The 22946-nt window shown below is 33.8% G+C and overlaps 1 protein-coding gene across 1 annotated transcript in view; it reads left to right on the top strand.

Annotated features, from left to right (window-relative positions):
* DNAH8 (dynein axonemal heavy chain 8) overlaps positions 1 to 22946 on the top strand; it is a 113001-nt gene that overhangs the window by 3431 nt on the left and 86624 nt on the right. The window contains exons 4-21 of the mRNA XM_058800824.1: positions 1398 to 1587; positions 1947 to 2110; positions 3071 to 3247; positions 3606 to 3719; positions 6202 to 6309; positions 8583 to 8684; positions 9942 to 10088; positions 11014 to 11211; positions 11748 to 11824; positions 12283 to 12382; positions 14564 to 14683; positions 15388 to 15523; positions 16218 to 16405; positions 17309 to 17389; positions 18167 to 18283; positions 20792 to 20911; positions 21663 to 21792; positions 22835 to 22932. Coding sequence (XP_058656807.1) covers positions 1398 to 1587; positions 1947 to 2110; positions 3071 to 3247; positions 3606 to 3719; positions 6202 to 6309; positions 8583 to 8684; positions 9942 to 10088; positions 11014 to 11211; positions 11748 to 11824; positions 12283 to 12382; positions 14564 to 14683; positions 15388 to 15523; positions 16218 to 16405; positions 17309 to 17389; positions 18167 to 18283; positions 20792 to 20911; positions 21663 to 21792; positions 22835 to 22932 — 2367 coding nt within the window. The remainder of the gene's footprint in view (positions 1 to 1397; positions 1588 to 1946; positions 2111 to 3070; positions 3248 to 3605; positions 3720 to 6201; positions 6310 to 8582; positions 8685 to 9941; positions 10089 to 11013; positions 11212 to 11747; positions 11825 to 12282; positions 12383 to 14563; positions 14684 to 15387; positions 15524 to 16217; positions 16406 to 17308; positions 17390 to 18166; positions 18284 to 20791; positions 20912 to 21662; positions 21793 to 22834; positions 22933 to 22946) is intronic.

Below are 22946 nucleotides of genomic sequence, written 5' to 3'. Positions count from 1 at the left end.
AACTTTTTTGCTCTCCATTTTGGGTAAACAAAAAATTGCTGAATTGCTTCAGCAAATACTTGTGAATTTAGTGTCTTACAGGATCCTTGTTAAAGAAATATGTATTAATTTCTCATTCTCCTTAGTAGCGGTCAAAGCTGCTAAGTATATTTTAATTGTGATCAAAATTCCTAAGCTACAAAGAAACACTGAGAAGACTTTATTGCAAGTGCCAGGAGACAAAAAGTTTACCTGTACCTTTTTATGTGTTTTGATAAATAAAATACAAAACAAACATTTATGCTGTATAAATTATGTGGCATGAGATCTTCTGCTTTACAAGACAAATTCTTATATAAGTGTGGGCTTCATTATTGTTCATAGCTACATGTCTTAGTATTTGGGCAGTGCTTTAAGGGACTGCAAATTGATAACAAATGGTTTCACATATGTATCTTGTAATTAGTATTATTTCAAATTCTTCAGACAGAAAATCCATTATTATTTTATATTCTTTATATTTCATATTAAAATATTCCATTCCTTTTGAGACCCAAGCAGGTGAAGGAGAAAAAACACTATAATGAGTAAGATACAAGTTCTGTCTTTATCAAAAGCCTCAGTATTGGTCATAAATATCACTTTTCCATCAAATATCTTCCCAAATAATTCCAAATGCTGAAGGGATAAGGAAAGAAAATTTATGTTCTAGTAAGTTTGTTACATGATGTATGTTAATACTTTCTTATTTTAAGGACATTTTAAATATATGGAATTTATTGAAATAAAATGGAATATTAGAAATAGTCGTACCTTGTAAAGCTTTGTTTTGGAGAGTAGGTAAAATTTAACTTGATTCAAGATAATATATATTTAGTCAGACAATTGCTTCTTATATAATTTCAGACAAGGACATTCAGAGAATTTTTTGCTACTTGCAATTCATTAATTAGTAGCTAATTGTGGGTGTGGGCATTTTTCTACCATTTCAAAATTTCCAAACTCTATGTGAGAGATAAATAACTGATGTAACAAAAGCATAACTAGACAGCTTTTTAAAACTGTATTAAATAATTATTCACTTCCCTTTTTTATTGAAAGTACTATCTTACAGGCACGATGTAGGTGTGTAATATAATGATTTTCTCTCCTTAAATTAAAGTTTTGTTTCGCATATTGGAGTGCTTTTCTAAAAAAAAAAAAAAATATATATATATATAAAAATATATAATATACATTATATAAAAATATATAAAATATATAAAATATATATTAAATATGTATTATATATATTAAATATATATATAATATATATAATATATATTATATATATATAAATATATATTTTTTATAAAAAAACTTATAATACTGTTTCTACTGTAAGTTACTGCTTTGATAACAATATTTTAACGCTGCAGGAAGTTTCCTTTGGTGTTTTGGATGCCACTGATGGACTCCTACCTGGTATTAAAGATTTACTAGAAAAGGTTTTTCTCCCTGCTATCCTTGAAACAAGTAATTGGGGTGATTTAGGTGAGTCCAAAGAGGATACAAAGGACAAGCAGAAGTTTGTGGAAACAATTAAGAAATACATTTCATTTATAGGAGGTAAGCATTGCATTTAGGAAACAAACTAGAGGAATTTTGCTTAAGGATTTCTATTTAAAGACAGTAGTGTATAGATAAAGAACTTATTACATTCTGCAAGGAAAAATAAAATTATCCATTACTTGCATAATATATACATGGGTGGATTATTTTCTTAAGCAAATAGTGATGCATTGCTTTTAAGGAATACCACTGCATTTAAAATCAGATATTTCTGCTTTATGTGAGTGACGTAAATTGCTATTATATCAAAATGAGACTGGCTGCAGATGTACATTTTCAAATTTAAATTGCTTTGACTGGTGGAAATTTATTTTAAAGTCTAAATTGGTTTGATATTGTAATTGCCTTTTTCTCAGGTGCTGCAGAATGCATTGAAGGAACAGTTGAGTTGAAAAAAGTAGATCACATTAATTTTTCTGAACTCCAGACCTTTGATAAAATAACTGCAGCTGCTGACAGTCATGACACAGTTACCCAGCTAGAGGAAGTACTTATGATATGGTATAAACAAATTGAACATGTAAGTTGCTGTTTTAACACATCAATTCAGCATGAATATGGATGAATATTTATAAATTATATGTGAGACTTGCCTGAAGTCTGCCAAAGGCTTCAGCTGCATCTCCACCCAAACTAAGAGAAGCGCTCTGCTTCTATGCACAAGGGAAGTTAAGTAGATAGTCCTCATGTCTAGGAATTTACAGTCTAGTGAGAATAGGAGTTTCTGAGCACTTAATTCATAAATAGTAAGAAGAGAACAGAGAGTTGCAGGACTAATAGCACTGATGAGGACCACATATGTATATAGAGCATATCTAACTGTACATTACCTGTTAAGTTTCTTCTGTCACTTGTGGCGGGAAGTACTGCTCTTAGAAAGATTTTTGGGCAGGCCCAGCAGGGCGTATTTTATCCAGTGTAAGTTTTGCATGGTAAGGTCTCAGTTATCAAAGTCTGAGACTTCCATGAAAAAGAGAGAATCCTTTGTCAAAATATGAATCTGTGTAGGCAGGGACATACTCTACTTATAAGGCATACTATAGTTAGTGTGTTTAGCTCATAAGAATAAAAATGTCAAAGACACAAAAAAAGAGCTGACTGCACATTTATCAACATACAAATGGATACATTTATGACTGATATATAATAACTTTTATTAAACTAGTTCTTGAAGTTCTGGACAAGTGAAATTACATTTGGTGCATTTCAATCCACAGGTTCTGGTTAAAGGCTTATCTATATACACTGATATTCACCCAGGGTGTGACAGCAAATTGTATTAATTGCCTTATTTTCAGTTTATAAATATGATGAAGTGCAATTCAGACTTAGAAAGCTTTTCCAAATGGGAACCATTTTCATGTGTCAGTAACTGCAAGCTTGTTCCTTTCTAAGTTTCCTCAAGAGTATTTTTTCTCTATAATGACTTGTCTATTTCCTGTAGTAGGCATTTGATTTTTTTTTTTTAATTGGGTTGCAGGTTCTGACTGAGAGCAAACAGCTAAGGAGAGAAGCTAAGGATTCAGGTCCACTGATGGAACTGGAGAACTGGAAATACATGTCTGCTAAATTGAACTTTATTATTGAGCAGATCAAAGGACAAAACTGTAAAGCTGTTATCAATGTTCTGAAAGTTGCACACTCTAAAATACTAAAGGTAATAATTTTTTTTATGCTTTTTTTTTACTATAAAGGTGAGTTGTTTGTTTGTTAGTTTGTTTGTTTTTGTTTCATCTAAGAGAGATTTGCCAAGGATAATTAGAAGAGGAAAATTTAGATGTGTTGCTGGTGTACTGAATGTATCAAGACAAAGAACAAGACATTTCAGGAATGCAGCCAAAAATGAACATAAAATACATAATATGTGTAATAAATACAATAAGTTAACTTTATTGCCCGCTTTGGCACTGCCTCTTAAAAATTCATTTACCAAAGTTTACTTCTGGCAAGTGAGTGCAAGTTAAAGAAATAGTTCACTATGTATGAAGTTTTTCACAGTACTCTTTTCCCACTAGTCATGGCAAGAATTAGATGGCAAAATCACAGATGCAGCAAACGAATCAAAGGATAATGTGAGATACCTAAGCACACTTGAAAAAGTTTGTCAGCCCCTTTATACCACTGATGTTGTAAGTATGACTTTTGCCATTCTTTATGCATAGTTTAGGTATTTACATAGACATCCCAGAGCAGAATAAAGTTTCCCTTCCTTATATTTACTTAAAAGCAATTTTTTCTAATTTACTACTAGTAATTTAATAATTTTTACTATTTTAAAAATTTTTTTCTAAAAGCATGTCAAGCTAAATGTTGAAACATTATTATATATTTCATCAAATATAGTATTTTGAAGTATGTATTTGGTAAATATGAAATATGTATTTACTAAATAAGCATAAATACATACGATTTTCTAATAAGTCAGTCCTGCTGCTGGTATTATTTTTTTAAAGCAATTGAACCAACTACATGTTTTATAATATGAAAATCTCCAAATACGTCTTCCCCTGAAAATGCCATATGTGTCTATGGTACTTTAGTACCAAAGTACTAAAATTTCAGTTATATAGAAAATAATGAAACCTTATAAGGCAAAATAGGCAAAACATTTTTTAATAGGCAAAACATTTTTTGATAGGCAAAACATTTTTTTAATATGGAATACAATATTATCTGCTTCTATTTGCAGAAGTACCTGCCAGTCAGAATTTAGACAATTGGTTGTCTGGGTACACCATTCAGTGGTAGTTCAAGATATTAGTTATTTGGTATAATAACTATGAATTATTATAACAGGTGTATTGCAGAACAGAATGTAAGGAGTAAATACCTTAGAAAAATTGTGCTCATTCTCCTTTGGTTTTGAGTCCTTCATGTTTTGGTCCTATATGCCTCCAGCTCTCTGTCAGCAAGTGCTGCATTTCTTTTGAATCTCTGGCAGCTTAGGATCCTACTAAAAAGTTGTAACGGAGGGCAAGCAAAAGGGCTTTGATATGGCAGAGAGCTCATATTACATGGAATAGTGTAAGAGGCGAGTATGATAAGCAGTGTCACCAAGCTGTTTATCTTCAGCTCTTCAAGGTGTCACTAGAGGGTGCCAGGTACCAGGCCATAATGATGAACTACTTCATAGGTGTTATGAAGATAAAATTATTTGTACTGTAAACAAAGACAGACATTAGTGGGTGCAAACCTGTTGAAAAGTTCATCATTTTACCAATACAAGATAGTTAATTAGAGTTCTTTGTTTAATCTGGAACGGTTTGGATACATGTGATTTTCTGTTTAATCATATTCCTGAGATCAAGTTAATTTAGGTAGGATTTTCTATGATGTTCATCCTAAAAGCAGTAATTTCCAAGCTTAATATATCCTGTTTTAAACAGATCTTCATTTTGTGCAGTTGCATTTAGTATCGGGTATAGACAACTCTTTTATATATTAGCAAATAAGGGATGGAATAAGTAATACATGTTGATTTATGATGATATTTGGTGTGTGCATAAAATATGGCATTTAGTGTATGCAGTATCACACAGTGAACATTTGCGCTGAAGTAGGTTAATATAGGAAAATTCAGACTGAGCATTTAACTTAAAGCTTTGAATCAGAGAAATTTCTACGCAGTCCAGTATTCAAGGTTTTATTTTCTGTCAAGGATTGAAAAAGAAAACCTATAGACTCAGAATCTCCTGATTCCATTTCACAGGCGGTGCTGGTTATGAACACTATGGACACAGATGGGCTTTTTTATACTATATTGCATTTATTTCACACTCTTGCTAAATGCAAATGCCTTCTATTCACACTATGAGTTTGAATTTGCAACTCAAATTTAATTACAGGAGCTTGTCTTCTCCATTGAGGGGTGACAGCCAAAATTACTTTCTTGATGTTCTGAATTGCAATTTTGACAAGTTCCTGATAATGTTAATGAATTGTCTTTTGTTTTTGTTTACTTTTGTTTTTTTCCCACCAAAATACTTTAAAAGTGTTTGAGCTACTGAGTATTTGTAATATCACTGTATGATTTTAACAATGTGAACATTGATTTCACAAAATATGTGAAAAATTTAGGTGTTTGATATGCTTGAAGGAATTAGGCATTTGTTAATGAAACTTACATTGTGACAATTATTTAATGAGTTTTCTGAAGGGTCTGAATGAAACATTTTATGTAAAGATTGTTATCACAATGAAAGTATATTAGCACCCTTACCTGAAGGAAAACAAAAGCATCCATCACAGAAAATTGCTGGCAGAAAAATACTTCCTATTGCACCAAAAAATGCAACCTTTACACTTTGAATCAGTGTTCAATTTTGTTCATCAAAATAGGATATTAAAATTATTTTATGTTGTAACATCTTTAATCTGATTTCTTAGCCAATGATCAAACTTAGCCATTAATTGTTCTTGTAAGTTGGTATTTGAAATCTTATTGAGCATGGTTAGTCTTTTTTAATAAGAAAACTTTTGGTAAACTGCCATGACATTTTAAAGACTGATTGGTGTGGCTTAGGGAAATACATAATTCAGAAGTTAACAATAGAATGGAAATATAGTTGCTAAGAATAGAAAGTAATTTTTTTCTTGAAACTTTGCTTTGAGGTATTAATGACACAGGGAATACCATACTTGATAAAGGCTGTACAAATGATTCACCGTGTTTCAAAATATTACAATACTTCTGAGAGAATTACATCATTACTTATAAAGGTAAGTATATTAAACAAAATAGTAATTATAAAATTGGGTGACTTTTTAGAAGAAAAAAAAAATTTGTTTAAATCAGTAGAGCATTAAAAATGTAAAAAGAGTTTAAAAATGGTAGTAAGTAGTGGGGTTCTGTAAGGGAAAGAAAAAGAACTCTGTTGATCACGAGAGGATTAAACTTGGATTGCAGATTTCTCTTCTGAAAGGAGCTTTGTTTATTCTTGGTTCATCAGTGTTAATTTTTTTTTTATTCTTAATTAATCTTCTGATCTGAATTAATCTGATCAGTTGTTTTCTAAGTCACAGAATCTGCAAAGGCTCTTTTTCTCTCAGCCTGGATGACCTAATGGCAGATGGCCATCAATCTGACTAGGCTGTTCCTTCAAAAAGTGAGAAAGATAAAAGGTTCCTGTTTTTTGAAGAAAGTCATACTTGAAAAGTTAATTGAATTTCAGATCATAAACTTTCCCTCCTTAAAGAGAAAATTGAGACTGGCTGTGCATTTATACCAATGTCTTTTGCAGAATCCAGATATCCATTGCATGCAAAGATGGTTTGTACAATGATTTTCTAGCAAAGAAATCCTTCCTAACTAAGCCACACACCTCCAGTAAGCATTCAGGGGAAATTCACAGTAGACCCTCATTACACAGACACACATTTTTTGTTTCTTTACACCACAGAGTTCAGCATAAAATTTTGTTGCATTTCAATTTGAACTAGGATATTAAGAAGTATATGCTCTTTTGAATCTCTATTCATCGCTGTGGCTGTTTTCTATATATCACATTAGGTATATATTACCTATCCTAAAATGGGTCTTTGTACATTTGTATATTGACTCTTGCTACTGTCTATTATTTAATGGTTTAAGGGAGTAAGTATTTCATTACAGAGGCTAATAGCAAACTGGTTACATGAAGACATGCTTGAAATAGCAAGGAAAAATCTGTATTTTAATCCAGTAAGTTAAGGTCCCTATTTACTGTTTTTTTCCACTTAATGATCATCAGCAGTGACACTGGAGGTCCTATCTCCAGCTTCATCAGTAATTTTCTTAAAGTTTGAAGCTGCCTTTGGTATGGCAGTTTCCAGTCTTTTTTCAATTAGGAGTACTTAATGCCTGCTTTACAGTAGCCTCATGTCAGTGTTGCCTTTTTCCCAACCCAAAAATGAAATTTGAGATAATTTTAGTAAGGAGGTAATATAAAAGAGGATCTTTAATGAAGGCCTTCAGAGGCAGTTATGGAATAATGTCCATGAAAGCCTACCCCTACAAGGATAAGTACACATTTATATGTTTTAGGAAATAAGCATAATTGATAAAAATCACCAATTAGGAGTACAAGTGATGCAATTTTCCTTCAGGTCAAGCCCCTTCTCTGGAGCCCCCCCTCAGCACTAGTTGTGCTTTGTCCATGAGAATGCATCTCGAAGAGTTGTTCTTGGCTTTGGCTCCCAGGTAGAACCAAGATAGCACTGGGGCCTTGTACCTCTCATGGGTTGAAACTCTAAAATTTGTTTTGTCGTTCTGCTTAGGGAAAGGCCATGGAAAAGTACTGGGAAAACTAGCTACTAACAAATATATGTGCAAAGAATACAGAGAACATAGAAAAAAGACAAAACCCAAACAACACCATCAGGAGAATTGTTTTGAATTGTTCATATTATTTAATAGACAAAAAAATTTTCTACCTGTAGCTGTTCTCTGTGGTATGTCTTCTGTATCTGCACATACTCCTCTCTCTCCTTCTGTCATGACTAAATTTGGATTTTTGTGGTTGAGAAGTGAAAGAATGGTTGAGAAGTAGAAGAATGGTTGAGAAGTAGAAGAATGTTTATTACTTTTTATAGCCACAGGAAATCAAGGTAAAGCCATACTGCTAGGATAAAAAATTCTCCAAGAGCAGTCCTTAAATAAGTGCTGCAAGTGTAAAGACAACAATGTAAGTGAAGAGTAGTTGGAACTCAATAAGTTCTTTTTGTTCTTGAATTTTGATTGATGACATTCTGTGTTTATGTATTGCTGCAATTATAGGACTTACAAATATGTCCTGGGACTTACATATACTTCTGGGGGTGTTCTCAGAGTTTTTTTTTGTTTTTGTTGTATATATTGCATGTATTTTCTAGCCACTTTCCTCAAGTGAAATTTATTCCAAATTTGATTGATAGTATTGACATGTATATGAGAATTTTATTAGATTTTGAGAAACAGAAAAATTTACTGTTAAGCTTAAAATTACTGTTAAACTTTTTTCATTTGTCTGTCCTAGGTTACAAACCAAATGGTCACAACATGTAAAGCATACATTACAGATGCTGGCTTGAATCGACTCTGGGATCAGGAGACACCAGTAGTCACTGGAAAAATCAATGTTTGTATTTTGGCATTATATTATTTACATGTCAAACCTCTTGATTATCCGCTGATATTGTAAGGAAGTCCATATCAATATGTACCAAGTGCTTCATACCTCTTGGCTTTTTGATTTCATGATGTTTTGAAAGTTTTCCCAAGTTTTTCCATTTACAGCAATGCCCATGGACTCATAGTTGGCATGTTTGCTTTATGTGCAACCAAGGAATTAATATCTCACATTTTTCCATCTTGAGGAAGAGGGGCTATGGAGGAGGGCATAGCTCTGATATGGCATAGCATCTTCCTCTACCCTGGAAAATCTGGTGTTTGAATAGACCCTGAGTTTGTTGCAGTACTTCCTTTCCATACAAGATTTCCTTGCCACACCATGAAAAGTTAGTGTTAAGATAGTCTTCCTCTTCTTCATCTGATGGTGACCTATTAAGAGCAAATGCAATATGCTATGGTGAAATATGTGCAGCTGTGGGAATACTGGTTGCCAATGTTTACTTCATTTCCACATTCTCCTTTTCTGGACTTCAGTTACTGAGTTCCGCTCTTCCCCAAAAGGCATAGAATACAGAGGAAGAATCACTTCCCTAGTCCTGCTGACCACACTATTGCTCATAGAGGCCAGGATGCCACTGGCCTTCTTGGCCATGTGAGTGCACCGCACTGCTGCTCATGTTCGGTCTGCCATCAACCAGTACCCCCAGGTCCCTTTCTGCCTGGCCACTGTCCAGAGACACTCTGTCCCCAGCCTGTAGTGCTGCAGGGGTTTATTGTGGCCAAATGCAGGGCACAGCACTTGGTCTTGTTAAACACCAAATTTCTGATTTCAGCCGATTTATCCAGCCTGTCTAGATCCCTCTGCAGAGCCTTCCTACTCTCCAGCAGATCTACATGGACACCCACATTTGCAAATTGGCTGATGGTGGACTCAGTCCCCTTATCTAGATCATCAGTGAAGATATTAAAGACTGGGCCCAACACTGATCCCCGGGGACAACAGGGTGGCTGCCAACTGGATGCAACACCATTCACCACCACTCTCTGGTTACTGTGCTCTACTGCTGCACGTTCGTTCATATCTTGCAAACACTTTCTTCAGATACTGAAAGAAAATCACTGTGTTTAAGTTGTTGGTACCTCTTGACTGAAACCAGATTAAGTGATAACTAATGGCTTTGGAATGTCAATCGGTTTGAGTACTCTAGTCCCTTACTCTTAAGCATAGCATAATGAATATGGTTTTCTTTCCTTCACCTTTTAGGAGTGCATGTATCTGTTGAGAGAATATCAGAAATGCTTCCATGAAGCCAGGCAAGAGACTTCTAAAAATCTAGGGGAAAAGGCATTGGAAGTATCAGAAATGTACATTTTTGGAAAATCTGAAGCTTTTTGTAGGAGATTAGAAAAAGTGAGTATATTGGGTGCTGTTCTTATTTGCAAAGAAGAAGCTTCTCTCCAAAGACCAGTTTACAAAGTGCATGCTTGCCGACATAAATTCTCTTAATCATCCTTTAAAGGAGTCTGTAACTCTCTATTGAGAGAATTTAGGCACTTCCACAGATTAAGTCATCCCAATGATTGATGCTATTACCTCACAATTGCCTTCTCAACTTGCCAATTTATCTCTTTTAGTGTGGAGAGAAATAACCTGACCTAGATTCAGATCATTATTTTTAGAGGTTTAAAATTATGTGAAAAGTAACACACTTCTGTTTTTTTTTTTTTTTTAATTACTTTAAAAACTCATGTTTACTGCCAAGCAGAATTCTTCAGATGATTCTGCTGCTTGGTGTCATCTTAACATTTAGCTTGGTAATGCAGTGAAGGGGTTTTAAACTAACATTCTTGAGTGGAAAAGGTAATAGGTGCTTCTTGGTACAGATTAAGGTCAGACAAGGGATAAGATGATAATCATCACAAGGTAGGAATTCTGTGAGTCTTTGATGTACTTTTTTATCACTCAATATACATACTAGTCTGTAGGGTTGTGTTTTTTTATTCTTTGATATATCTTTTTGTCATAAGTCTGCCATGTTTTAACTCCTTTTCTGTATTATCCTATTGGATCTAGCAGTAAAACATAATAAAACCCTCTTTATCCTTAAGAAAAACAGTTATTATTTTACTTTGTGTTGTGTTGTGGTGACAACTGATGTTGAAAACTGGATTAATCATGCCTCAAGTATTGAAGATACTTGACTCAGAAACAACACATTTGTGAATGCAGTAGCCAGAAGAGTGGCTGTTGAATATTTTATTTTGCTCAGGTTTTAGTTTATAGAGGAAATAACAAAGAATTCATTATGAGCATGAATATAACATCTTTATTTCAGATAATGGAAATGATAGCCATAGAACAGAATTTTAATGCACTGACTCAGTGTGCAATTGAAGGTATAGATCTTATGGCAGTAAAATTCAAAAATATCTACCACATTTTTCAAAAGAAACCATATGACACCCTTGATCCACAAGTAACAGAATTTGATGTGGATTTTGTGAAATTCAAGACAGAAGTTGAACGTTTAGAGGTGAGTAATATTTTGACTTATTATAACTTACTTGGGAAAGAATTTATGGAAACTGATTGTCAGTGGGATGTTGGATTGTGAACAGGCTACATTGTTCTTCTAAACAGCATGGAGTTTGTGTTTGTCTGGAGGGAGATTTTTTCCATTCCTTCTCCTTTTTTTGAAGGAAGGTGTAAAATATATCAAACAGTGCTTAAGGATGATTTTCATTCTGTGGCCAAAATGACAAAAATTGTGATACCTGAGAGAATGATCTATGTGAAAGTCATTTATTAGCCTGAAGAAATGTGGTCAAATTTTAGGCAGAATAAATTTGCAACTAATTTGTTTATTTCATAGAATTGTATGACATTTTAGAGATTATTTGACTGAAAATGGCTATTTAATAATTATATTAAGCATGGCATTATGAAGGCTGCTATTTTGTGCTATAAGTGTGCTTTAAGTAACAATTTCAAATGCTACTATGTTAAGAAAGTATCATCAAAATTCTGTTTTCTGACCTGAAAACCCACACTGAATTGTGTATTCTTTAGATACAGCTACAGAATTTTATGCGCACCTGTTTTCAGAAAATTTTGTCTTCACAGAATTCACTTCAGTTACTTCAAAGGTATTTGCAACTATGTTTTAAAATATTTTAAAGTAACTTGAAATTACTGATTTCCACAATTGAAACAGCCCAGCAAATTTTAAAACAAACAGCCTAATTGAGAATTTTTAATTACTGATATTCTGAACTACATAATAATGAGAAAATATATGTTTTATCTTTCTTATGGGAATCAATATATTCTTTTTCTTAATTTCATTAGAATATTATTATACACAAGAATATACTAAAGGAAAAGCCTAAAACATACTAAGCAACAACTACCAAAATACCCACCAGAGCAGAAATTTTCAACTTGTTTAAACTTCCTTAAAGAAAAAAGTTTTCCAGGTTCAAAATAATTTCCTAGATGTTTGCTTATTTCAGTTTATGTAATGTTCATATACCCCAAGGTAAATTAAAACATTTAATATTTTAGAAATGTAATTTTGGGTCATTTTTGTCAATTTTTAATACAGGTTTCAAAGTCTGAATATGCCATGCCTAGAAGAAGAAACAGCAAATACAATTAGTTCTATTCTTCAACATTATGTAGCAGAACTTGAAGCTACTAAAAAGGTATTTAATTTCTTTCCAGTAAGTTGTAAACATCATGTTAAAATAGGAGAAAGCATTTTAATATGAATAATTTTTATTTTTTCTGCCTCTTTCACTAATTTACTCCCAATTCTCAATTTATCCTACTTCTGTTTTCCTGTTACAGGAAAACAAGCCTTAGTGAGTGGGCAGCAGAATATGCACAACTGCTCTTGTAGGCAAATTTGTCCTCACAATTTTACTTTATAATCAAAATATTTTCTGTTATTCCTTCATAAATTAAATTTAAAGAAGCATGTTGTTTGCTGGTTTAAAGAAGCATGTTCTTTGCTGGCTGTGTACATTTCTTGCTTTTACCTTTTGGATTTTTTTATTAAATGAGGCTTCTGCAGTTAATTTGCATGTATAAGTAGTTATTATCAATTGCTGTGGCTGCATAAAATACATGTAAAATATAGGTGAATTGCATTTATGTTCATTATGAAGTAATTTTTCATGATTTTTGTAGTGCACCCTGACTGAAGTATAATGAGAATTAAGTTCTGGCAACTGCTCATATCACTTGACTGTAAACTATTACTTTATCCATAAAATAAACATCTGCAACAGAACTAGATGTCTAAACTCCCTTTCTACTAAAGAAAGAAAGAAAGAATTGCTCTAGAGTGAGTTAATCTGATCAATTTTATACAGCGTCCTGAAGATTTAAATAATTCCCTCCAAATAACCATTTTTCTTCTATGAATATAAAGGGAATCTGGAATACCAGATTGTTGAAAAAGGTTTTTTGACCTGTTTACATTTCATAAGATCAATGATAGAAGTTTGCACAAGGAGCCAATATCTATAAACTCTGCAGTTATTAGAAATTTTTTCCTCCTAACAGTGACTTAGAACTGTAGCCTAGCAAGGCTGTGCTGAACCACTCTTTACAAAACCACTCTTTCCTTTCCCTACCCATACACTGTTTATAACAATCCCTGAACCCCTAAACACTGGCTTAACTAGATGAACAGATTTTTAGCAGCACTGCTTGCTTAAAAATCATGTAGCCCACCCTTAGTTGTATTTTCCCAGGCAAAATAAAGCCGATAGGTACATTTACTGAGAGGGTTTCATCCAGGTAAGTTCCTCTCAAGGTCATTGTGAAGCTGCTTGGATTTCTTTGGTTGGGGCCACCGGAGACAAGGTAGGGCTAAGACGTTCTACTTAGTGAGTAGTTGTGTCATCACAGCCTGAGTTCACGTGCCTAATGTTGGGTGGCTCCAAATACTCCTTTTTTTCTGTCAAAGAACACGTCTTGATTCTGCTGACTAGTTTTAACTATTTATTTGATATTACTAAATTGCCTTTTATCTTTGTCAAGCAAGTTATTTCTAATAAAATGTTGCTCTTACTGCAATGCTGGTTCTAAAGTGACTGAATACTTTGCCATTGCATATTTCATACAGTATAAATTTAGGCCTTTTTTTGTTTTATTTTGTTTTAATGCAGCCATTCGCTGAGCAGGAGACGTTCTTTTTTCATCTTGGGCACAGATAAAAACACGGGCTTTGTATCCAGGAGTATCTACGTGCATTTTAGTTAGGAGTTAGTAGAAAAGTGCATACCATAGAATGCTAAATTATTGTGATTTGGAAGAATCACCCACAAGAATCACTAAGTTCAAATCCTGAAATATTATCTAATAGTCAGATATGTGTGTCTGAAGAACAGTGCTGATGTTTCTATTCAGGAAAAAGCTCCCAGTTAACAGTCTAGCTTGGGCCTCTGCCGAGGCCAGTTCCAAGCAAAGGAGGAGAAGCCCCACGAGTTCTCCTGACACCACTTCCTTAAACAGCTTGTTTTCACAGCAGATGGCTTCAAAGTCAGGGGTCAGACTTGATCCTGAGTACTGGCTGCTCTGCCCCAGGGTTCACAGTGCCTTTTGCTGCTCTCAGGTCTCTGTCATAAGCGAGCACAGCTGAGAAACTGCATGAGATAATGGAGACAGGAGAGGTACCAGCGTTGAGGTGTGTGCATCTCTGAAGGGTAGCAAGTCAGGAAAGAAATACATTTTTTCTGTCCATGAGCTGTTGTGTGACACAATGCAAATTTAATCTGTTTGGGAGGAGGAAGAAATTGTGCTACCAGAGAAAACAGTTTAGCATTTCAATAGATTTTTTTAAATGCATCTGTTTAATGATATTGTTCTTGCTATAGCTTTACCAAACGCAGAAAGATGACCCTCCTCTTGCTCGAAACATGCCACCTATTGCAGGAAAGATACTGTGGGTGAGACAGCTATTCAGAAGGGTAAATGAGCCAATCAGCTATTTCCATGTAAGTTGATATGCAGAAAAATTAGGTGTTTTGTGTAGCTGTGAACTGTCTTCAGTAGGGTAATCATAGGATTTCTGGTTATGATTGCATCACTTGTTATATGCTAAGGAACATTTTTCTTTGTATGTTTATACTGCTCTGCAGTAAGCCTTGTGGAACCAAGATGTAGTGTTGGAATAGAACAGACTAGACTATTTCAGTTGAAAATGACTTTGAAGAATTCTTGAAATGTTTGAGTGATTCTCCTACAAAGCATCTAGGGTCTCATGCCAAGTTAACTTCTATGTGAGAGAGGTTTTCACTTTCCTGTTTCCCTTGGATGGGAATAATGATAATCTAAATCTGTTCCAAGGAAAACAGACATTAATACTGATTAAAAAGGAAACTTTTACAATAAATTTTCACTTATTCAATTTTGAGTAGAACTGAGTATCCATTTCACTGTGAATTGCAGTTATCTATGACAGTATATTAAGTAATTGCTCTTAGTGATGTTAAATGTTTAGTATTTATCCCTTACAAGTTCTTACTGACTTTATTGCCCTGTAAATTTGACTCATTAATATTTGATACAGTTTTTAACACCTCTGTCAGTATAATTCATAGTTAATACTATGTATAGGCAATACTTAAATTGAGAAAAACCCAAGTGGTATGGATGGTTTTGGATATAGTTTTAATTTGAATGTGCTGTGTTTTAACAGAAACATTCAGATATCTTGGCAAGTCCAGAAGGTAAAGCAGTTGTTCAATCATACAACAAACTTGCATATGTATTGGTGGAGTTCGAGGTAGTCTATCATAATGCATGGATGAAGGAAATGTCACAATTACAATATCGTAAGTAATTAAATATGTACTTGTTCTTTAAATTTTTGTTGGATAGTAAGTTAACATAAATGAAATCAGATTTTTTTTAAAGCTTCATTTACCCTTAACATGCGCAAGTGAATCATGATCCAATTATCAGACTCTGTAATACAATCTCAGTGCTTTACTGACCTTGATGCTGGGTTTTGATGCAGAGGATTGCAGATTTGGTACACTGTTTGACTGTACAGATGACTGTAAACATTAGTGACACAAATTTTGGTATTTAAATTCTCTATGTGTACTATGTAATAATTCTTTCTGGGTTTTTCTTTTTCCAGTATAATAATTCATAAAGTTGTATTGCTCCAGTCCCTCTAAGGACAAATATATTGTTATTAAACACCTAGAAACGTTTGATAGTCCAGCATTGTGTTTCCTGGTACTTAGACAACTAATTTCATGATTTTTTAACTTGGGCTGAGAAAAATTATGACACAAATAAGACTGGATCTCAGGCTTGTTTAGATTATGAAGAGAATGGCAGAAAGTTAATATGATGGGTTGTGTATTTTCTTTAACTGAAAACAATATGAAGCTATTTCACAAGTAACTCTACATACTTAATCACTATATTTTAACATTAGAAATATGGATTTCATAGTAATTTATAGAATTTGAACAATTGTTTGCTTTTGAAACTGATACTAGAATGTCTTTACAGTCTTACAATCCACGATATTTGTGCGTCATCCTACAACTGAGAAGCTCCTGGTTAATTTTGATCCCCAGATTCTAGAGATTGTGCGAGAGACAAAATGTATGGTAAAGTTGGGTCTAGAAGTACCAGAGCAAGCATTCAAACTAGCAATATTAGAAGATGAATTGAAGTCAAACAAGTTGAAGTTAGAGGTAAACTTTAAAAGTATTGTGATTGCTGTTCAAAAAAATTTTAAAAAGAGTGTGTTTAAACATGGATTTTTTTCTATAGCTAAAAATTAAAGCTGGGTAAGAGGTAGTTCAAGGTAAATTTGCGGAATACACAGGTGAACATAGAAAATCTAATTTGAAAAGTTCCCCTGTTAAGTCCTGTGTGGGCTGGTAGTTACTTAAATATAAGAATATATACTTCATATATCCAATGGCACACTAAGTATACTTTGGTCATGAAATAATTTAAGCTATACAAATAGTTTTCACAGTCAGAAATACAGTAAAATGCAGGGGTTTAGAGTTTTTGACAATAAACATTGGAGTTAGTCTGGTTTGGAATTGTGAAGAATTTTGAAGAACTTTGCAGGTTACCTGCAAGAGAAGTTACATTTGTTATATCTATTGCAGTCTCTGCTATGGTGTTATTTCAAGAGCCTGTATCTTGGGGAGCCTGTATCTTGTGCATCATACAAGACTTCTGTGTGTGTGTGTGCATATGGCATAAGAGAAGAGGATATTTTAAAACTGACTTGAGCATCTAAAGAATATGATACGCAATATTAAGAGGATATTGCAAAGATTAAGTTGTCTTCAGTTCTAGAGAAAGTTTGTTCTTTTTCTGGCTTTGTGCCTTAAGAAAGTGCTACAAAAAGGTGGCTTTTATTTCTCCTTCTACAGCATAATACAAATTCATTACATCCCAGAAATGATGTTCATAGCTATGTAATGTCTGTGTAAAATTCTACATTTGTTTTCAAATACAGCATTGTGCAGCTTTCAATATCGTTTTTCAGATGATTTGATTGTATGACAAATTGTTTTCTTGAGTAAAGAAATGCTTTAAATATTCTGTTTGATGCTATCCTTTCTAACAATCTACAGGGTATTATTGAATCTTATGAAGAATTGTGTCAAGGAACACGAAGTGTGTTTGTAAATCTTTTTGCACCAAAAATGCAAACGGTTAGTATTGCTGCATGCACTTCAGTATACCTCATAAGATCTTAAAATACCTTAATAATAATTTATAATTCTGAAATATTTAGATGGATCTGCATGTTGCGAGCTTAATGGATTTTTCTGAGACCTTTAAGACTAAAAATCTGGTTTTTTGATCCTTCATACAGTTCTCAAATAATGTGCTTTACAGTCAAATAATCTTAGTGCCTGTGAGATAGAAGACCAGTAGAACAAAAAATATGGTCTTTGAAGTCTATCTATCTCCACAAATCTCTGGCTTTAACATGGAAATTTGCTCAGAAGGAATTATTAACTTTTTAAACTGAGTCTCTTCAGTGGTGTAGAATGCTACACTATGATGTTTTATGCTATACTAAAAGTACAGTTTTATTGGAGATGCAGGATGTCTATCCCACAAGCCATTTTGTTTTGCCAGACATTTACAAGTGTACATATGTTAATGTTTTAAGTAACCCTCCCCATTTTGTTTGTAAGAGTCACACTGAAAGGTTGCAGAGTTTGTGTAAGTGTGTATAACTACAAAGTTGGACAGAAGTTTGAGAAACTAAAGACCTGAGGCTATAGTATGCACTACCCTCCCCTTCCTTTCTATTGCATAAATTTCTTTGACCTTTTTTATTGGAAACTTGTAACCTCCCTTACACACCACTCTGTTTTATAAGCAATGTTAGTAAATATAATAATAGAACTTGTTTTAATTGTTTTCTCTTGTGGTTTTGGTGTTTTTTTTAATCTATTAAATTATATCTTTATGCTTAGATGGAAGCTGTGTTGAGGCAAGGACTTACCATGTTGACTTGGTCATCTGTCACACTGGAAACTTTCTTTAAAGAAGCTGATCAAATTCAGCATATATATAGACAGCTTTTGAGAAGGGTAAACATTTGCTCACTATATAAATAAGACCAATACCTTACAGAAATTATTTCTAGGATCCTATATTTCATATTGAAACATAATCTGTACTTATTTTTGTACCATACCTACAAATTTTATTGCTTTTTAAATTAGGTTGCTTTTCTTGGAGTAGGGATACACTCAATGATTCTCTCCTATTATTGCCATCATATGTATTTGATTTTTCCTTCTGTCCTTAAAATAGAATCTATTCCCACTTGTTGTCTTAAAATTCTGTGGCTTTCACTCTGATTTTCAGAGCCAATACCTGTCTTTGAGTGCTTGTCCATGGCTGCAGCTGCATAAAAGAAACTTCCATGTAAAAACTGTTGAGTGGAGAACTTTGGAGCATTAATTCTATCCGTAGCAGGCATGTTGTGAAACTCTTTGTGCAGCCCATAAAATAATGGAGATTATGCTCTTTTCTCACAGTTCTCTGGATTCTGCTCTGTGCTCTTTTACTCTCTTGGTATTCATCACATAATTTCTGAATTTATTTGATTCCATATTTAATATCCACATAAGTAATCTGAATGATGGCATAAAGTATAGCCTGACAATGTTTGCTGATGACACGAAGCTAAATGGGAAAGTAGAAGGACACCTGACAGGGAAGACCTGAATAGGCATGAAGAGCAGACTAGTAAGAACCTTACAAAGTCCAACAAGGACAAATTAAGGTCTTTCACCTGGCCAAACATCATCCAGGAGTGCAGCATAGGCTGAGATCTACCTGACCTGGGCATCCTTGTGGATAACAAGTTCAGTGTGAGTGAACAGTGTGCTGCTCCAGCAAAGAAATTCAGCAGGATGTTGGGTTGCATTAATAAGCAGTGGTAACAAATCACCATCTTCCTCTACTTGGTGCTGGTGAGGCCAAACCTGGAAATGTATTCAGTTTTGGTCCCTGCTATACAGAAGACATTTGGAGAGGGTTCAGAGAAGGGCCACAACAATGATCAGAGGACTGGGAAGCCTGACGAATGATGAAAAGTTGAGAGAAATGGTTTTTTTCAACCTTGAGTAAAGAAGGCTTAGGGGAGACCTTATCATCATGGTGTGTGTAATATTTGAAGATTGGCTGCAAAGAAGATTGGCTGCAAAGGAGACTCTCTTTTTACAATAATTTATGTGGAAAAGATGGGGAGTAATGGGTATAAGTTACTTGTGGAGAATTATCAATATGACAGAAGAGGAAAATTTTTTGCAGTGAGAAGAGTCAGCCACTGAAATAATCTCCCACTGAAAGTGGTGCATTCCCCAGTTCCAGACAATTTTGAGACTCATCTGGACAGGGTGCTGGGCTATCTTGCCTAGGCTGTGCTTTTGCCAAGAAAAGTTGGACCACATGATCCTTGAAGTCTTCTTTCAATTTGGTATACTATGATTCTATGATTTACCATGCTTGAGGACCGGTATTGGCTTGGTTTTTTCTCAAGACTTTAACTTGACAGTCAGATTGCCCTTCTGGCTTGATGATTAAACTGTGTGACTATTATCTTTTCTATGAATATTGTAAATTGTGTTTCCTTTGTGGTAGGAGATTGTTAGTCACTAGTCAGTGTATCTAGTTCTTTTTATGTATGGTAGAAAATCATAATTATGAGCAATGCCCTGTTTGCCACTGAAACCCAAAGCTGGAAAAAGATTATCTTTGTCAGAAATGAACAGTTTTGTGAGCCTGAGTATATCTAAAATAACCATGTTTTTATGTAAATTTAGGTTGTATGTGGCTTTTCTTACTTCCCCCTCTCATATAAATTAAAAAAAATTAACCTTGGTTAGACTCTTGATTTCTACAAATGGGGTATTCATGTCAAACAGGAAAAAAAGTGATGTGCAATGGAAGCATGAGGTACATTGTGAAAAACAAGATGGAATGTCATAAATGCAGAATACTTCAGATAAAAGACTAAAAGATGGACAGAAGTCACTTTAATTGGATTCTTCCATGGCGAAAACCAATTCAGTGTAGTTAACTGTATACTGATAATGCTGCAATTTAGGATCAAAACCCCAGCAAAAACGGTGTTGACTAAAAGAAGGAGAAGGACTGAAGATTAACCCATAAGCAATTTATAGTAGACCCCCCCCCCCCACTTGCCTTGTTGCTAAACTTGTGGTCAGTAAGATCATGAACAAGTATCCAATGATATTGATGTAGCTTGTGCTATTACTCTGTTTTGTTTAATCTAGAAGCCGTGTACCTTGCATGACAGGAATGATCCAGAGTCTGACATTTTGTTACTGCCTGTCTGCCTAAAACTGCAGTTAAACCAGCCAGGATTCTTTGGGAGTCTAGTAATTGTAAATAACCCTTAAGTTACCATAACTCTTGTTATTATTCACTTGGAGAATTTTCTACTCTGTAACATTCTTGCATTTATTTTTCTGCAATACATTTTTTACCTGTTAGAGTGCTCTAAAATGGAATACATTATGCTTTAAAGATAAATGTATGGTATTAATGTGGTTTTCTCTTTTTAGGTAAATATTATAAGTGACGTGCGGATTGGTACATTATTAGAAGAAATATCAAATACTTCTTTAGTTAGCTTGCCAGTAGATGATGCTCTCAAAATTGAGGATCTGTTGACTGACAATGAGGTGTGTGCCACTTGACATCTTTCAACTAGAATTTTAGGGCATGTTAGAAAAAAATGCCTTAGTAAATGAAAATAAAACTATAAAATTCTCTATGAGGAAATACAGAACTTTATTTGTAATTAAATTATTTTAGTTAAAATATTTTATATGAAGATATATTGGTTCTTTGGTATTTGAGATACTTAAGCTGTAGTATGTCATAGATAATCTTGTTTAAGTGCTTTGTATTTATTGTGTATGATTTCTTGTGTATGAAGGACCTCAGAGATACACAGCCCTTCTTATCCCCTGCTTTTTCCAAACTGTTGTTTTTAAGGAGAAGGCAAAAAATACTTTCCAACAAGTATATTTGAAAATCTAAAAGTTTTCTTAGTACAAAATAGGCTAAAAATGTATTAATTATTAAATCGGTGCAAGTAAATAAAATTATTAAGGACAGTTGAAACAGTGTTTGGGTAATTTCAGATTCAGAATGTGACCTCTCTTCAACATTCAGGATTTTTTTAAGCACCTAAAAGTACCATTGCATTTTAAAACCTGGGCCTTTTTAGGCATTAAAAATATAGTGATAATATAGCAGAAGTTTTTATAAATGTACAAGTATATTTTAATAAGTATATATGTTTCATTGAAATGGTTTTGGTCTGATTAATACAATATTCAGAGAAATGTTTTTAATCTCCATCAAGAGAAACAGTAATAAGATAATCAGTGTTAACTATGACAATGCATTGATATTTTTATTTAACAGGAATATACTAAAGAATGTTCTGAGGTCTTTAACGTCAAAAGCATGCGCGTTGAAGAATCTGTTCAAGATCTAATAGAGATATTTGAAAAACATTGTCTATTTCCATCTTTTAGGCCCTCAGAATTTCAAGGTAGTCAATAATGCTTATTTAAATAAAAAATTCGGGTGGACTTTAGCTAGTTTTTATCAAAACTGATGTTTTAGCTAATTTGCTAAACAAATTTTCCTCTCACTAAAATTTCATCTGTGTCACAGCTCTGCCTTCTTTAACCACTGTTAAAGTAAAACGCTAGCTCATGAAGTATGGAGATAACTCAGTTGTGGCGTTTCTAGAGTTAAAAGCTGTCCTTCTGTTTAGATTAGCAAAGTATTTGCTCTAGAGGAAGAACATTCAAGTTCCATTTCTGTCAGTCACTCATCATAACTCTCCCATGTCACATCTCGCCACCTGTAAATGAAATCCAGTGTTCCTCTCTTCTCAGCTCTGTCAGCTATTTGGTACCGTGCCTCTGTTTTTAACTTTCCTGCAGCAGTACAATTATGTGCTTTTTTGGCTGGTCAGTTTAAATTAGTATTGTCAAAGGTTGGCCCTTGAATGACTGGTTTCTGCTTCTTTGAGGTGTCTTACTAAGATTTTAGAAGATCCCGTATTGTTACAAGAGAAATAGTTTATATTTGAAGGAAAAAAAATGTTTTAAGGAAAATTTTATTTTGATGCTTAATCAGTAATGGAGCTCTTTTCTTTCATGGGATTTTTTTCTTCTAGGTTCAGGTTTCTCCAGCTGTAGAGGCATAGGCAGGGTCAATACTGCAGGTGGTTCAGTAGGATGCAAGCAGAAAAAAATGAAACAAAAATACTTCTCTGTCCTTTGTTAAATTGTTTATGCTTATTTTGATATTTTGGTCATTTTCATGGATATATTAATGACTGCCTAGCCATCCTTAGTAACAGAGTGGTAGTGCACTGTGTTTGCTAAGCTAAGGCCTATAGGCTGGTCTCTAAACCACATTCCTGGTGTGAAAAAGTGTCATGAAATAAAACCAATTTTTGGTGATCCAGGTATTACTAAATAAAAGTCAATATTTGTTTTGCCTCTAATGAGGGGACAGCATGCTTTAAATCAGAATATTTATATAATAACAACTTTCTTTTTTTTAATTTACAGGAAAAGACAAGCGTATAGCATTTGGAGGTAAAGTAAAAGCTCCTGCTGAAGGACCTAAAAGTGAAGATGGCAGGATCAGTGATAAAGAAGAAGAGTTTAAAAAGGTGTTTTGTGAAAA

The sequence above is a fragment of the Ammospiza caudacuta genome, chromosome 3 (genome assembly GCF_027887145.1).
Source record: "Ammospiza caudacuta isolate bAmmCau1 chromosome 3, bAmmCau1.pri, whole genome shotgun sequence".
NCBI classification, from domain to species: domain Eukaryota; kingdom Metazoa; phylum Chordata; class Aves; order Passeriformes; family Passerellidae; genus Ammospiza; species Ammospiza caudacuta.
This window is presented reverse-complemented; position numbering and strand designations above follow the sequence as displayed.